The sequence below is a fragment of the Motacilla alba genome, chromosome 1 (genome assembly GCF_015832195.1).
Source record: "Motacilla alba alba isolate MOTALB_02 chromosome 1, Motacilla_alba_V1.0_pri, whole genome shotgun sequence".
In the NCBI taxonomy this organism is placed as follows: Eukaryota; Metazoa; Chordata; class Aves; order Passeriformes; family Motacillidae; genus Motacilla; species Motacilla alba.
The window spans coordinates 36,966,935-36,984,327 of NC_052016.1; the positions used below are offsets into that span (position 1 = coordinate 36,966,935).

The 17,393-nt window shown below is 42.7% G+C and overlaps 1 protein-coding gene across 5 annotated transcripts in view; it reads left to right on the forward strand.

Annotated features, from left to right (window-relative positions):
• FAM131B (family with sequence similarity 131 member B) overlaps positions 1–17,393 on the forward strand; it is a 32,704-nt gene that overhangs the window by 6,485 nt on the left and 8,826 nt on the right. For 2 of the 5 annotated variants that reach the window (XR_005257974.1, XM_038145627.1), the window contains exons 2-6: positions 11,739–11,848; positions 13,270–13,305; positions 15,799–15,892; positions 16,484–16,690; positions 17,022–17,165. Coding sequence is in view for 4 of the 5 variants with exons in the window: in XM_038145627.1 (XP_038001555.1) it covers positions 11,739–11,848; positions 13,270–13,305; positions 15,799–15,892; positions 16,484–16,690; positions 17,022–17,165 (591 nt within the window). In the remaining variant the exon portion in view is untranslated. Of the gene's footprint in view, positions 1–11,738; positions 11,849–13,269; positions 13,306–15,798; positions 15,893–16,483; positions 16,691–17,021; positions 17,166–17,393 lie in introns of those variants that run through there. The other 3 variants (XM_038145765.1, XM_038145842.1, XM_038145922.1) reach the window with 3 other exon arrangements.

The following is a 17,393-nucleotide window of genomic DNA, read 5'->3' on the forward strand; positions in this document are numbered from 1 at the left end:
ATGGAAGGGATAAATCACTGATAGGGAACACTTTGATTCATTTTTAGTACTGACAGACAGTGTGTGTTTCAATCTAACCAAATATGAGTTAATCTAAATATCTAATGGCAGAATGTGAATAGAATTTACGGGACCAGAATTCTCTGTTGGAAAGCAGTCACACTAAATAAGCTTATAGATATTGGAACGGGTAATCAGTAGGTCAACAGCTACTCCTGAGATGCTGCAGCCAAGGAAGCTCATGTGGTTCTTTGATCTTGAATATTGAATAGGAGGATAGAAAAGCATATTTTCTCTGCATTTGGCACTTGTGAAAAAAATTATTTTTCATCTAGTTTGTCTAATTCTATTATTATCACTTTGAGAAATACTGCAAAACTGAAGTATGACAAGAAAATAAACAGAACCGTGAATAAAAACTTACAGAAGTGACTTGATGACAGTCCTTAAGTGTTTGACTGAAGAAAAAAAACACCTCAAAGTCATCTGACTCTTCAACCTAGTAGAAAACTGTTAAGATGTGATAGAAGGATGGCAGATACATTCAGATTGGAAATGAGGCAAAAATCAAACAGTAAAAATACTGAACTGTTGGTGTAATTTACCGAGAGTTGTACTGAGCCCTCTGTCACATGAACACAATAAAATCAAGATTTTAAAAAATGCTCTCATTCAAGCACAGAAACAGAAAGTATAATTAACAAAGGGAATACATTTAGCCTCTCTTATTTTAAGGAGGTCAGACTAGATGATGAGGATATTTCTCTGTGAGTTTAAGCTACACATTCCCAGGTCCAGGAGTGTACCAGACTTCTAAATGAAACATTTTTATATCCTGAAATGAATGGGGTTGTATTTGCAGGTGCTGATCAGATATGGCTCGTGGGGAAAGTTTCAGTTCAAAATTTCTTAAGTGTCCAGGAGAACACAGTTTGGTGACCCAAATGGTGAGCATATGGATTGACATTCCACATAGGAAAAAGAGTTTTAGGGTTTATACTACTGGCCATTTATGTTCACTGGCCAGGATGGTGACAGAAAGCTGTGACAGGCAGAGGAGGATCAAAGAGGCTGTAGAGGCAGGAAGCTCGGCAGGCAGCAGATTAAATGTTTACTTCAGGAGCTATTCAAAGAGCCTGTAAAAGGCAAATAACTTGCCTTTTGCAATGATTACGAGGACTTAGTGCGTGGTGTTACTACTAAAAGAGGCTTCAGGTGACTCAGAGAGATTAGGACCATAGCAGAACATCACCACCCTCTACCCCCAGCCTCAAAAACCCAACAATTTTGTATCTGTTCATTGTGGAAGAAGTTGTGGAATTTTATCCTGTGGAATCTTTCCTTGTTTGAGATGCATCACATCAGCTTCAGATCAAAGCCTCAGTGAGGTTGTAGAGCAGGTAGACAAAAAAGTGGTCAGGTGATATTCATGGGAGACTTCTGGAGAAGTTTGAGGCTGGAGGAGCTGAACTGCAGATTATTATCTGTAATGCTTTCCAGCTGCTTTGGTACAAGAAGATTGAAAGGTAGACGATGTGATGCCAGTTTTAAAATGATTTTCGGATCTGGAGGACTGCAAGCTAGTAAACAAGATATGCCTAGGAGGCAAGCTAATAAACATTACTCTGAAGAACAGAATTGGTGCATGCATGGAGAGATAAGATGTACTGAGAAAGAGTTAACCCTACTGTTGTAAGTTGATATCACAATTTATAAGTCTTAGAAGGGGTCAATAAGCAGTATTTAAAAAGGAGGTCCAGTGACAGTAGTCTGCTTGGATTTGCAAAGCACATTTGCAAAGGTCACTCACCCCAGGCTGTTAAAAGACATAAATCTTCTGTTGAATCAGAGAAGTTCCTTAAGTAGCTGAGTAAAGATAGGAAACAAGGATTAGCAGGAAATGTCTATTTTTCACAGGGATATTTTTTTCAGATTTGTGCATATCCATAAATTATATGAATATTTTTTCAGATATGTGCATATCTGTAAATGACATGAGAAAGGGGAAGGGCGACGTAACACGGTAACAAACTATGATAATAAAGTAATCAATTGGGGGAGCAGACAGAAAACTGCATGGAGTGATTTGAGAAAGGATTTCACAATATCAAATTACTAGGTCATTTGATTTCACAATATCGAGTGACATAAATTATGGGTGAAATTTGATGTGGATAAATGTAAAATGATGCACACAGGCAAAGCAATTCTATAGTTACATTTGCAATGATGGAGGTTCTGAGTTTACTGTTGCCACGCAGGAACGAGACCTTGCGGTTATAATGTGTGGCTTAATGCTTAGTACCACTAAAAATGCCAATCAGATGTTAGCAATTAGGAAAATAATAAGAGAATAAAATGAGAAATAGCATTATGCTATGCATCTATCCATATGGTTCCCTTGTTTTCATATTTTATAATGCATTGACCCTAATGGTCAATTCCCATTTCAGAAAGGCCATAAACAAAGACTGGAAAAGATTCAGAAAAGGGCAGGAAAGACAAGCAAAGGTATTGTGTGGCTAATATGAAAGGATCCACTTAAATAGGGATTTCTCAAGTATGGAAATGAGATGGTTAAGGATATGGCAGATACCTAAAAAATAATGAATTTTCTTATGGATAGGAACAGCATGGAGAAAATGATGAGGGGTGACTATTTAATTATCAATTTTAAAGCAGAGTCTAAACATCAAACAAAACTAGCAAGTGGCAAGTTTAAAGCAAATATAAGTCAGCACTTCTTCATGTAACACAGAATTCAATTGTGGAAGTACTTGACATAGGATGGTACAGGCACTAAAGGGCTTTCTTTTGATTTTAGAAGTGAACAGATGAATCCTTTAAAGATTACTAAATACAGAGACAATGTCCGTCTTGGGAGCTACTTGAGGTGTAAATTGTGACAGGTTAGGACAGATATTCTGGGAAAATACCGCTGCTGTTTCCCCTGTTTGAATTGTTCCCTGTCTTTCTTAGACATCCACTCCCACTTTAAGGACAAGCTGATACCCATCCCAAGCAAATACTAAATACCTCCTCTCCCACTGCTTCCCTAAAGAGGAAGGGAATGCAGGAAAAAAAAAAAAACTGGAGAGGAAAAAAACCCAATCACTGAGGAGTAAGGGGTGGGAAGAAGAAAGCAATAAGAAAAGAGAACAGACTAACAGGCTAAAACCTGGAAAACAGGGAACCAAGGGGGAACAATGAGCAGAGCACCCCTGTATTTCCATGATATCCAGGAACTGATAGATTGGCTGCCTAGTCATGCCCTGCCTAGAGCACAGGAATAGAAATAGCACTGTTACTTTCTGGGATCTTGGGATTTCCTCTTCCTGGAGCTGGACATATCCAGCTTGGTGAGAAATAGGGTAGTTGATAAAGAGGACCCAGGGATAGAAGTAGGTCCCTGGGAGGTCCCAGGATAGGTCTTGGGATAGAAACTGTGCAATAAAGATGTGAGAAGTGCAGCCAGAATTCAAAATAATAAGTTCTGGAGGAGACAGAAGATTGGCATATGTGGTGTGCCAGTGTCGTTCTGACTGCAGGAAAGGAAATGACTCTGAAGAAACTTGTGCCTTCTGCTTGATGTGAGATTTTCCCAGATGTTATTCCCAATGGGCCATTGAATTAGCTCGAAGTAGAAACGGGCCACTGGGGTTCTTCATTCTCTTTTGACAATGAGTGGTCGGTCCTACAACCACGTATCATGGGTTTAAGGGGTTCTTAGCCCTGTGTTTGGGCTTAAGGGGGAAGTTGAACAAATTATCTGTTTACATGGCAGAGAGTGATGACTGTTCCCTTGAGTGGAGATCAGAGGGGCCTCTTGAACAGTAGGTACCGCCCTGTGTAGGTGTGGATGCCCTCAGGGACAGTGGGGAAAATCATGGGGTGCGGTTAGGGGTCAGTGTGATGGTGTTTGTGATGGTGAGATGTGGCCTCACCTGAGCAGGTGCAGGGCTGGGCATTCAGTGCCTGCAGCTCTGCCTGGTGAGCTCAGCCCCTGCAGTGTCAGTGCCAGCAGCTCTTGGTCATTTTCACCAGTTGCTTTGGGAGCTGTGGAGCTCTGTCTGGAGATGACACCTGAAGCCCTGCTGGTGGCTTTCTAGGATTGGGAACAGTTTCTTTTACCAGATATCTGCTGGAAATACAATACAGCAGAGAGGAATCAGACCAGAATTTCCTGGAGTGTGTGTAAGAATTTCCTGACACAGCTGGTGAGCGTGCCAACTAGGGAAGGCACGTGCTGGACCTGTTGTTTGTGACGAGGGAAGGACTTGTGGGTGATGTGGTGGTTGGAGGCTGTCTTGTGCATAGCCATCACAAAATGAGAGAGTTTTTGATGCTCAGAGCAGTAAGGAGGGGAGTCAGCAGAACTGCCACCTCAGACTTAAGGAGGTCAGACTTTGACTTGTTTAGGAGACTGTTTGACAGAGTCCCTTAAGAGGCAGTCCTGAAGGGCAGAGGAGTCCAGGAAAGCTGGACGTTCTTCAAGAGGATATCATAAAGGTGCAGAAGCAGGCCATCCCCCTGTGCTGAAAGATGAGCTGGTGGGGAAAAAGACCAGAGCTTAGTCTGAAACTCAGGAAATAAAGAGAGTGTTTCACCTTTGGAAGAAGGGGCAGGTCATTCAGGAAGACTACAAGGATGTTGTGAGGTTGTGCAGAGAGAAAATTAGAAAGGCCAAAGACCAACCAGGATTTAGTCTGACCACTGACATAAAAGGCAATAAAAATGTTTCTGTAAATGCATAAGCAGCCAAAGGAGGGCTAAGGAGAATCTTCATCATTTATTGGATATGGAGGAAAATATAGTGAAAAAAAAAAAAGAGAGAAAAAGGTTGAGGTATATGCTTAGTTTTTTGGGGAGAGTGGTGACAGGGAGTCAGCAGCCTCCGTGCTTCCTGTCTGGCTGTGACCACTGCTAATGTCCCAAAACCAGATGCTTTGTGAGGACTGTGACCAAGTGTGTGATGGCAGTGGTGGAGAAGGGTGTAGCCACCTGGTTGTAAACCCTGGGGCTGCCAGGGTGACACTCCACAGCTGAGGCAGGGCAGGTAAGGAGGGTGGAGCCTGAAACTCACAGGCTGCCACTGCCCCCATGTGCTGGTGTTTGGATCAGGCTCTGGTTTTGTCCATTCCATGAAAAGAGACCAGGAGCATCCCTGTGGTGAGAAAGGTGCTTTGTGATCTTCTGCTGGTTGACTCTTGAGGAGGACTGGGGCTGGTTCTTCTTCCCCACTCCTAAGGATGAAACTACAGCATGAAGATGGCACATCTGATAGTATTCCTGTGGCTCAGGACTGTCTGTGCCCACGTGATGTGCTGGCTACAGAGGGATTAAAATTTAAACACCTATGGAGAGCAACGTTTGCAATTGCCTGCTGCGTATTACTTCTGTAAGGCTGGCTACAGGCCAGCCAGAAGGGGCTGCTACCTTGGTTCATATCGACGTTTTCATACTTACTGTGCTGAGTGAGGGCCCTGGGGACACTTTCTGTGCACTTCAGAGCAGCAGTGAAGAATGAGGATAAACCCATCGCTGCTGTTCGTGCTGGCTGATACTTGTTCTGCAAATGAGACGGTGCTCTGAGGTTTGGTGTTTTTTGAGTTTGTGTTAATTGGATGTGTTTCATTTTGCAGTACCTCCTTAGCCCACGTGACGTGATGGCTTCTCAGCAGAGCTCCTTGTGTCTAGCATTAGGCTCTCTGCTTATCTTTTACTTAAAGGTATGCAGTAGCCTTTAGTATTGGTTTGACAGTGTTTCCAGTCAAGAAGAAAAATGTAGGTGTTAGGGCTTTGTTCATTAATTCTATCTCCTAAATGGCTCTGAAAAGGGATGCTCTACATGCGGGGAGAGGTAGAATGGTCTGGAAAAGTACTCAAATTATCCAAATTCAAAGCAAAGATCCTGAGAACTGCCCATCTGATTCCTGATCTTACAGACATGTCAGAGCTGTAGGTGTTTCCATTTTTTATCAGAAATTTGAAAGACTTCTGTTTTGTGGAGACCAAGACATTTCTCTGCCTTGATGAGAACCAAACTGTTCCACTCTGTCTCTTCCACAAAACTAGGGGTTTTTCTGTTTCTCTTCCACAATTGACTCTGTTGGTAGGTGCCAGCAGCAGATAACTAATTTTTATACTTCCTTATGCAGTACAAGCTAGAATTCCTACAGAGTTAGGTGAATAACTTGGTTTGGTGGATTTCTCAGCTTTACCTGAGAGAATTTGAGTGCTTCCTTCAGAGGTTCACCTCATGGACAGCTCCGGTGACAGAGGTTTATTCCTTTCCTTGATGACCTTTTGGATAGCTTTGATTGGCTCTGTGTAAAGCAGGCAAGGAGGGAAAAGGTTTCTATGGTTATTCTAGCCACCCATCTGTCAGTCCTTCCCAGTAGCTTCAACTGCTTTAATTTCAACCACATTTGACAAGACACGATGATGTTGTGTTTGACAAAGATACACACTCCCACGAGTATCATGAAAATTGGTATCAGGGAAAGAACAATTTAAAGACTGATCATAATTACTGCAATTACATTTGTTGTTTTCTTAGTTGTTCAGGGAAAAAAAAAGGGAATGGAAAGGAATAATTGAACCATTTACTCTAAATATTCATCTTTACCAACATTAATGCTGGCTACCAATATCAAATGACAAGGTTTCTACTCTCTGCTGGAAAGTAACATTTGAGAAACAGAAGAAAGTGTGCTAACGGGGGATAATAGCAGTGCTGGAAAGTCATTGCTTAATTAAAATGTTTCTTATGTTAATTGGCGTGACACATCAGAAAGCAAATAACACAAATACTTATTTGGTATATGGTGTAGATCTTTACCAGCATGGTGTTCGGAAGGGAAAAACAAAATTTAAGGCTCTCAAACTCTGTTCATCTTTTTGGTGCGGCACAAAATAGAGAAGACAAATTGGAGATGATGTTTAACATCCAGCACAGAAGTTAAACACAATAGATTATTAAAGGCTGTAGATGCAGATTAAAGTCATAGATACAGAAGCCTGATGCAAGCATGGACCTTGGTAAATGAACAAAATGCAGGCACAGGTACCAAATATAGAATCAATTAATGCACAGTGGAAACAGCAATTGAGAAAATATCCAGAGGAAACCCAAGGAGAATGGGCTTGTTTAGATTAAGTTTTGGGACATTCAAAACAAGATGAATTTCTTTTGATCATGGAATGTGAAGAAACTGAAAATATGACCAACTAAGAAACTCAGTGTCTTCATGCTAAATTATGGTGGCAAAATGAGCTACAGAAGTAGTAAAAAAAGGAGTAGTAATAGATCAACAAGGTGAGGTGCAATCATCCAGATGATTTTTGTATTTTTCCAGTGCATTCATCAAAATGTTCCCTTTGCTTGGGAATGCTTGCTACATATATTCCCTAGTTCCTGGGAGGCAAAGTTATGATGCTTAGAAAACCCAGAATAAAGCAAGAGGTGGGGAAAAGGATAGTTTCTTTCCCCCACATTTTTTTCCTCTTTAAATGTTTTTTGTCTTTATTATTTAGAAAGACTTGACTTACATATTGATTTTTACCTTAACAGTACTGTAAGAGAAAGGGGGATGATATTTTCCTCCAAAGTCTTAAATTACTTGAGTTAGAATGTTATGTCAGTTGTAATGGAGACAACTTTTTCTTATGAGTGTTTTTGCAGACTTTGTTTTTATCTAATTTGTGTTAAAAATACAAAGCAGCCATGATCTGAAATAGTGTGGCTTAATCTATTTCGACAGCTTTCATTTTCCCTCTCTGCTTCATGTAATCAGCTTCCTACTTTTTCTTCAGCCATCTACTGAGTCTTCCAAAACAAGGATGAAATCTGTGATGTTGAAAAACCCCAAACCAAATAACAGATTTTTAAATAAAATGAAGACAACTTTTAAAAGTTCAGTGAAAATGAATCCCCTCTATATCCTTTCTATATGGAAACAATGACAAGGTCAGAAACCCAGTTATCTTTCAACTTCCATCGCCTCATTTCAGAACATCTGAATGAGAATGATAGCATGTTTGTAAAAATTCCACTTTAAAATTAGCTTTATGACCCACTCATTTTAAAATTCTTATCAGCTCTATATGGTGAAGACCAAATACTATTCTGTGATTGATTTATAGAATTACAAATGGAATAGTCGTGATGATTAGCAGAAGCTGGAATGGGAGATGGATAAGAGAAATTATACTGGAGAAGAAACATACCATTACAGAAGAGAAAAGCTCTGTACTAATTGCAGGGAGAAAGAGGTTGACAAGAGACTGGATAAAAAGAATACTAATTTACAAAGTACTGCTTTCAGTTTCTGTTTTCCCACTTCCCTCCCCATACTTTTTTTTTTTTCTTTCCTTCCATTTGTCAGAGCAGAACTTGTTTTTTCATGGCTTGATCTAACATGGGTTAATGTGGCTCTTGCTGTTTCTAGCAGGAGATAAAAAAAACCTACTAACCTTTATCCAACTTTCAATAAGAGAAAGTAATGTTGCCCCGGGCCCAACATCAGTTAGACATTTTCTTTTCAACCAGTGCGTGATGCTGTAACTTTTCAGCAGATATGACTGCATTTAAAACCATTTAACAGATGTTAAAGAGTTATTTTCTCTCAATATATTTCTCTCTTAGTGCCCGTGAAACTGTTTAGACCAAGAATTTATTTTCAAAAATTATTCAGTCTCTATAGAGCGTGCAGAATCACATATTATGCATTCTTTTTCCCTGAACTAGGTTGATGAGCTGTTTCAGCTGGAGAGAAACAGTAGTAAATAAATTCTGTAGGTCTTCAGTTCTGCTGTTACAGAACAGGTGTGGACTTAGAGACAAATAATTTTTTGATGTTCGTCAACCATTTGATGCTACCATCTGCCAGAGTAGTATTGATACTGGACAAGACAAAGCTCCTGAGAGACCTTATAGCACCTTCTATGGCCTAAAGGGGCCTGAAAGCTGGAGAGGGACACTTTACAAGGGCATGGAGGGATAGTGCCAGGGGAAGTGGCTTCAGAAGGGAAGAAGGTTGGTTTAAATTCGATAATATAAATAAATTCTTTTCTGTGAGGGTGGTGAGGCACTGGCACAGGTCGCCCAGAAGAGCTGTGGGTGCTCCATCCCTGGGAGTGTTCAAGGCCAGGTTGGATGTGGCTCTGAGCAACCTGATCCAGCAAAAGATATCCTTGTCTGTGTCAGGTGGGTGAAGCTAGATGATTTTTAAGATCCCTTCCAACACAAACCCTTGTTTGGTTCTGTGAATATTTTTCACATTCTAACACTTCAAGTAAAACCATCAGTGGGCTTGCAGCGTTGAGAGCAAAGGCTGAGTGTCATTTGCGGAACTTTGGGGCTGTCAAGTGACATGTGCTGAGCAAGAGGCTCCTCTTTCTTTGGCTGGGGCGGAGGTGTCTTTGCAGTGCCTGCCCAGAATGGTGCTGCAGCCTGCTTGCAGTGTGTGCCAGGGTGGCTCCAGACTTACAGAAGGGCCACAGCACTGTGCTCAGAAAGAGCTGACAGTACAGGAAAAAGACCTCGGGTAAACGGAGATAAAGCAGGCGTGACACTGTTACCTGCCCTGAAGGGTTCTGTACAGCTGCCTTCTGCTCGGGAGAGGTGACATCTCTCCTGCCTCTCCAGCATCCCTGCCTTGTTCAGCTCTGTGGCAGGAATGCCCCAGCTCTCCCCTTCTAGTGTGCAGGGTTCCAGGTGGAGGGAAAGAGCACAGACGGGAAAAGGCAGCTGGATCCCAGTGTGCAGGGGCAGGCTCCTGCTCTGCTCTTTGTACCAATTTCATCCTCCCACTGACCTCTGTTGGAACGTCAGTCCACCCTGATCACAGTCTACCCCTCCACTCCTTCCTGGCAGTGTTCCCTCCTTCTTCCCTTTACCCCTTCCCTGTTCAGGGGGACTGAGGACAAATGTATTCCATTCTAAGCCAGACCTTACAGCTGATGGTGCCTGGGTCTGTCTGCTGGGCTTTCACAGCTCTGCCTGGACCTTCCCTTTGCCAGAGAGACATCTAGCCCTAGAAGGTTTACTTGGACCCCAGATATAAGAGGTTCCCAGTCATGGTGGCAACAGGCAACTCACAAATGACCCATTAAGCCTTGCTCCTCTTGCTTGAGTATAGAAATCCCCACATCTCCCTCTCTTGCTTTGCTGGACTCAAGGTTGCCAGTCCAGTCCATGGCCGTGCAGTCAGCAAGAGCTCAGTGAGGCCCAATACATGGATGTGCTTGTCAGGAAAACCAGTTAGGAGGATCACAGCCCTGAAGGGTGGTGTTTGTCATGCTTGTCATAGCCATGTCCTGCCTTCTCTGGAGATCTGGCTGTGTCTGACCTCTGTGCTCACCTTTGGAACATGTAGTACAGGAATCCTTTTTCTTTTGAGTTCCCTGAGTTGCAAGGAGCTGCAAATCCGAGAACAGCAGCTTTTCTCAGCCTAATTAGAAGCATATGGGGGATGCTGTTAAAGCACTTGGTTCTGATGAACAGAAACATACTTTGGATGTGAAGGAAAAAATATCCCTTCCTTCTCTCAGAAATGGACCTTCCTGCACAGCAGAAGTTTGAGATGTGAAGGTGTGGTGGGCACCTCCAAATGCAAACAGCGTTGTCTTTCTGATGTTTTTCTTATTGCCATGTTTAGCCTTTTTAGGGGACAAAATCAGGGGTTTTTTTTTGCATTTTGAATTCTAGGTGATGAATGCCTCAGGTTTCCCCACCCTTAAGTGCCTCCATGGCTCCTGCAGGCCTGTGTGGGGTGGAGTGCAGCATCTCTCACCTGTCAGAAGATTTGTACTGGGGAAGTGCAGTGATGAGCACTCTATAAATGTGCCAGACCTGCTAGAATGAGCAAGGGGCTTTGCATATGTCTGTGGAGGAGAAATTTGCTGTAAAGAGGAAAAAAAGGAGTTAGAACCATTCACAGTCAATCCAATCAGACTAGACCTTGCTGAATTGATCCCATGAATAGGTGATCATTTTGACAGCTTCATTTCTTGACAGATTCTAAGAGGCTCAGGTTTAAGGACAGTACAATGGTTCCTCCATGACATGGGAGCAAATAACTTTAAGCAGAGTTTGAGGATGGCACACAGGCTGAAGACAGAGTAAATTGCTGACTGCAATTTACTGACAAAGCAGTCGTGCTTACCTGGCTGACTACTTACATGTGCTTCTTAGCATTTAGTTCCACTTTTTAAATGTATTAATATTTAATTTTTAAATCTTAATAAAATTTTATCATTTGCATTTTGTGTTATTGATATTTAAAATGTGAAGTGTAATGGCAGGTATTACAAAGGTCCTTTGTCTTGCTGAGGGTGGCAAAGCAAAGGCTCCAGCAGCTCTAAGCTGATGTCCAACCAGTTCGAGCCATAATGGTGAAATTCCTTTTTCAGGGATGATGGTTTAATATTGAAGGGGGATATTAAGGGAATTGGTTCTTTCCCAGTCACCCATCATGACTGGATGAATCTGTACTTTAGCCAAGCATACATCATGCTTGAGAAAAACACAAGTGCCTAGTCTTCATATGGAGAAAGCTGTGAGAAATGTAGTAGTTGTTGAGCTACAGGTGGTCTGACTACAAATGGAATATCTGATTTAATTCTGTTGTGGCCTTAAACTCAATGATTCTCCTGCTTGTTTAGCTGAGTTGGCTTAAGACTGATAGAACAAATTGTAGTGGCATTCAGAAGCCTGACCAGATGTGTTCCCACAGGAAACGAGGTGATTGCAGTAGACTGGAAGGGACTGAAAGATGTGGACCAAATCAATATGGACAGCACGAGTTCACTGCATGGCAGCAGCTTCCATCGACCTTCCACTGAGGTGAGTGCCTGGCCCAGAGCTAATGAGCCAAGGGGATGAGAAAGTTTGAATTCTGAGTTCAGAAATGGGTGTTGTGCATCACTGAGGCATCATCTGTGAGAGGACTGGAACGCTAGTGAGCTCCTGAGCATCATACCTGGGAAGTTTGGCTTGCTCTGAACAGAACTGAGTCACTCCCTTCACAAGATCCATAGTGAGTGAGAATTTGCAAATGAAAATACTTTTTAACCAGTCATGATGGGAATGGAACACGACATGAGAAAAACAGTGACAGTTCTGACAAGCCTGTAGGTATGCATTCCTTGGATTAGGGATTCACATTGGAATGTCCAGCACTGTGTCTGTCCCATCTTCTGCAGCACAGCCATGAAATTTTTTGAAGAAACACATTTGTCTGCATTTTGAATTTTAGAGATGCATTTGCTAGTAACTCACAGGCAACTGACTTGCCATGCAGTATTTTAAGGGCTGGTTCATTGAATTACTGCAGCTTCTACATTCTTGGATTCCTGAATTTTCAGCTTTTAAGGTTCAGAGTATGCAATGATGATTAATAGAAAGATAAAATCTATTTTAAATGCATAATTTTTGAAGAATCACAAATAGTGTTGACAAATAAGCTTAACAAATAACATACAGTTTGCAAATCCTTGAAAAATGTTAATAGGTGTACATATATATGGTATTTTTATTTTTTTTGGTGTACCTTGCTGGCTTGGAAAGCACCTTCAAGACACTTAGAGTTTTGTGGAATTCTGGCAGGAAATTGTTGCGCCCAATCTTGTATGGAGAATTCAGTCAAATCGAAGCAGATCTAAAAGTCAGTGAGCATAAACCACACCTCAGTGAACATTTTGATTTATATGAATGGCTACCATAGGTGTAACATGAGTCATCTAAATTTTCCTGAGTGTCTCCATCCCCAAACCCAGGATGTTGAGATGAGTCCTCCCAGCTGAAGGAAACACACTCTGAATTGGTACTGTGATGGCTGATGTGGGAAATGTTTCTGGCTTGCAAGGGGCAAGTGAGTCAGAATGGACAAACCAAAACACTGCAGAAGAAAATAATTTCAGCAGAATTGAGTAGCTTGCTGTAAGACACTCAAAATACAAAAGTGGTGTAGCTCCTCCTTGTGTTGACCTCAAAGTGGTGCAACCCACATTTAGGAGGAGAACCTTGTGAAAAGGTGCTTTTTTTTTTCCTACTCTGTCATCCTGTTCACTATTTCACCTTCAAACACCATGACAGTTACAGGCACCATATTCACCAGCAGGGAATGAAACCATCTTGAAAGAAACAAGTTTTTGGAACGCACCAGATAAAGTAGTGCCTGTTGATTGTGGCAAACTACTGGAGTTGCTTGGCTGCTTGCAAGTTGTTTTTTACACTGATGTGGTGCCTTTCTTTGCTTCCTTTAGCAAACACGGACGGATTTCTCCTGGGATGGTATCAATGTGAGTATGCACTGTGTCATTTTTCAAATTTCTAGTCATAGGAAGACCAGGATTTGTCTGACATTGGATACAGTGGAGGCCAGAATGGAAACATGGCTGAAAGGCCTTAGTGCCGCTGAAATTCTTGAAGTTGTCTACAATTCAGAGGATGGTGATAGATTTTTGTTCTCTTCTGAGTCTTTTGCTGTCTGGCAGGTATTTTGATCTGTAGGTGGCTGTTGAATTGCTTTCATCCTTTTGGGGACAAATGTGTGCCATTTCATATGTTCTGTTTTTGAGATTTCTGGGCACTGCTGCATAAAAAAGGTGTCTGTCCAGCATATTTAAAAAAAATAGTAGTCCTTGATTAGAGCATCATTTGATCTTCTTCAGGGAGAAGTTTGGTAGAAATATCTCCGTCATTTTCAGTTGCACACAGAAGTAACAGAATTCTTTATGTCTCCTAGGGTAGATGGCGAGTACCAGTTAACTTCAGTTAAAAAGCAGACGAGAAACAAGCAAACATTTTAATTACACATGCTCCTTTTGCTCTTAATACCTGTGCCATGCAAAAAAAAAATCTTTCTCACTAATGCAGAAACAGCATCCTGAAAAAGGAATAATGCATATTTGTTCTACTGGACTTTTTTAAAGGGTACTTATAAAATATTTTCACATAAGTTAACTTTGTAGTTTTGTACACTTGGAAGGCCAGTATTAGCAGCTTCATTTTGAGTAGTATAAGTGTTTTCAAATTGAAGATTCTTTCAAAACTTTTAAAATACATGTAGCTTTCTTCTTTACTGTGATTTGAAAGCACTTGGGACATTGAATACAATTTTTCACTAATTCTCACCTCTTTCATTGTGGCACTTATGGCTTGGGATCTTTTGCCTAGGATCAATTACAAAAACAAATTGTGTTGGAAAATAATGATGCATGCAGCAACTGTCTAGAAGAAATTTTTCGTTTTTTTTCCTCACTGCACCTATGTCTAGCTGAAAGCAAAGTACTCAAGGTCGTGTTTCCTTAAAAAAAGTAGAAGACAGTTTCCTTACTTGCAGTTTCCCATATTCCAGCCCATACAGAATCCTTGGAGCTCTTCCATGAGGCAGCTCTTAGCCAGTGTAATTCTATAGCTCTTCTTTGGTACCGAAGCTGGATCATGAATTTCCTTCCCTTCCCATTCATTCCTGCCTTCATGTCACAGCTCTTCAACCTTGCAGTAGTGGGAGCCCTCTGCAATTTACTTTCTTTTTTTGATGGGTTCCATGAGGCGGCTCACAGCACAGCCCCCAGGCTGTCCTGGAACAAGTGGGTGGATACTGAGCAGGAGCACCCAGGCAGGAATGACCAGTGGGGGCATAGATGGACTTTCTCCAACAAGCTTCATCACCAAAGGAAATGCTTCATGGAACAAGGGTTGTGCTCTCACTTTTTACTGTTCTTCCTCTGCTTTCTGATTCCTTCAGCTCACGTTACACACGGCACGTTCCTGCCTCCACAGTTACAGGATGCCTTAGCTGCTGCATTTACACTCAGTTTCCAGAAAATCTCACCTCTCATGTTTTGGCACCTGACTGGAATTATACACAGTGTGAGATCTTTGCAATGCCTTCCTTTGCCTCCAGTTATTTCACTGCCCAGTTACTGCTCCACTCGCTTTTTGTGAGGTCTGCGCCTATGACCAAGTGCTTGTTTTGTGTCAGGATTTAAAATTTCCAGTGTCATAGTCACTATTTTGAGTATCCTTGTATTTGAAACATTCTGGCCTTGATTTTCAGAGAGGTTGAAATGAAGAGCAGAAGCAATGTTTATTTAGCCCTTGTGAATGTTAAGCCTCATATGCAATGCCTGGCATCTCTGAAGAAGCCTGATGAATTCGTCTTGAGAGATTATTTTTGTGATGATGTTTGTGACGGCTGCCTGTCCCAATAGTGCCCTGTCCTTGTTTTTCAGGGACTGAGGATAAACACAGAAAAGACAGTCAAGAAAATTAAGCAGAGCTGTAGAGCTGTAGACCAAATTTCTTTACAGATGTAGGTGCTTGAAACAGGACCCATCACATAGTCATGATAATTTTATTAAGACTATATAAGAAGGAAAAAAAAACCCAGATACCAAAACATTGGTAGTATGATGCATGTATGATACATTACTGTGGCTTGCCTATTGCACTGGCAGCTCCCCACTGCAAGCTCCCTGAATTGTCCAACAGCCATGTCTTGCATCTCTAACAAAGAGTTGGGAATGGTGCAGCGTGTCTATGGAGGACTGGCAGCTGCCAACGGGAGGCTTCTCACAGCCTCTTCTGCCTCTGCCTCTAGCCTTCCCTCAGTCAGTCCCAGTGCTGTGCAATATCCAGTCCTGTTTAAATAGCTTCTCATTTTCCTTTCCTTCTTTTGTTCTTACTGCTTGCTTCTGCTCCTCATCTTCCAATCACCTACTGTTTTCTCACTTCACTTCCTTTTCTCCTTCCTGTATATCATTTCTTCATATTCTCTCTCTTTTCAGCTCTCCATGGAAGATACGACCTCCATCCTTCCCAAGCTGAAACGCAACTCCAATGCTTATGGGATTGGGGCTTTGGCTAAATCATCTTTCTCTGGTGAGGTCCTCAAAATTTGACTTTATCCTTGGCAGCTTCTCTCCACAGGCCTTTGTGCCTCTTCCCATATCTCTCTGTCGCTCTCACAACTGCTCCTTTCTGGCTTTCGCCTTTTCATGGCCTTAGAGGAGTCTCCACCACCGTGGTTCTAAATACAGAAATCTCACAGTTGTTGCCCTTTTAAAGAACAGATTTGTCTTATTCCTGTTGGCTTCTCACTGTGCACCCCTGCTCAGACATCTTCAACTGCTTCCCCTCAGTCTTGGGTTTAACCCCATTTTCTGTTTCTTAGTTTGTTCACTTCCAGGCTTCATCCTTCATGCCCAGCTCTATCCTAAATGGATTCTAGGCAAGGAAGGAAATGGTCTTTCATATTTGGGGTTCCCCTTTTTCCCCCTTCTGAGAGGTTGTCCAGGGAAAGATGGAGAAACTCCCCTGGAGAGTGATGCAGTGAAAGGTGGGAGACACCCAGCCCTAAGTCACGCATCCTGTCAGGAAAGGAGGGGAGAAGCTCCACTTCTAAGAGAGGTAAAAAGCACGGCCGAAAATGCTGGAGCTGTGTAATAGCCCTCCCTCGTTTCCCAATGTCTGGCCCCTTAGGGATATCTCGCAGCATGAAGGACCACGTGACGAAGCCGACGGCGATGGGCCAGGGCCGCGTGGCTCACATGATCGAGTGGCAGGGCTGGGGCAAGGCCCACAGCCAGCAGCAGCAGCACACGCACGAGGCCGCGCGCAAGGACGCCGACGCCTACTCGGACCTCAGCGACGGCGAGAAGGAGGCCCGCTTCCTCGCAGGTAGCCGGGCCTTCTTTCTGGCACGTGGGTTGGATGGGTTGGGGTGCCCCCAGGGCTGAATCCCTGAGAAAATCCAAAATGGAGAAGCTTGAGGAAAGCACTCGGGAGAGGCTGTGGGTGGTTCAGGTGGCTCAAGTAGAGAGAGACTTCGATGGCTGGGATATTGCCAGTGGAATGCAGGGTGGAGAGGGTGAGGGTCAGTTGTGGGTGATGGGTGTTGCTGAGATAGGACCAGAGTGGGACAGTGTGACCGAAAGATGGGGTAAAGGATGATGGCGAGAAGTGGAGACTAATGCATCTTTGCTTCCCTTCCGTGTTTCCTTTGGCACAGGGGTGATGGAGCAATTTGCTATTTCTGAAGCGACTCTCATGGCCTGGTCCTCCATGGATGGTGAGGATGTGAGTGTAAACTCAAATCAGGACAACCCAGCAGGCAACTACTCTGAGAACTATCAGGAGCTGATGGAGAGCCAAGGTGAGCTCTAGTGCTTCTTGCTAATTTTTAGACACCCCCTTCCTACTCTGGTTGTCGTGTTTCTCTCTTTTGCTCTACCCTGTTTTGTTCTGTAGCCCCGGTCAGATCTGCTAGAGTCATCCCTGTTTGTGGAGCTGTCCATGGAATCTAATCTTAGCAGAGAGTTTCCAAAGCCCAGTTCCTTTTGCCTTTTTGGAGCACAGCTGTGGAAAGCTACCAGCTCTTGCA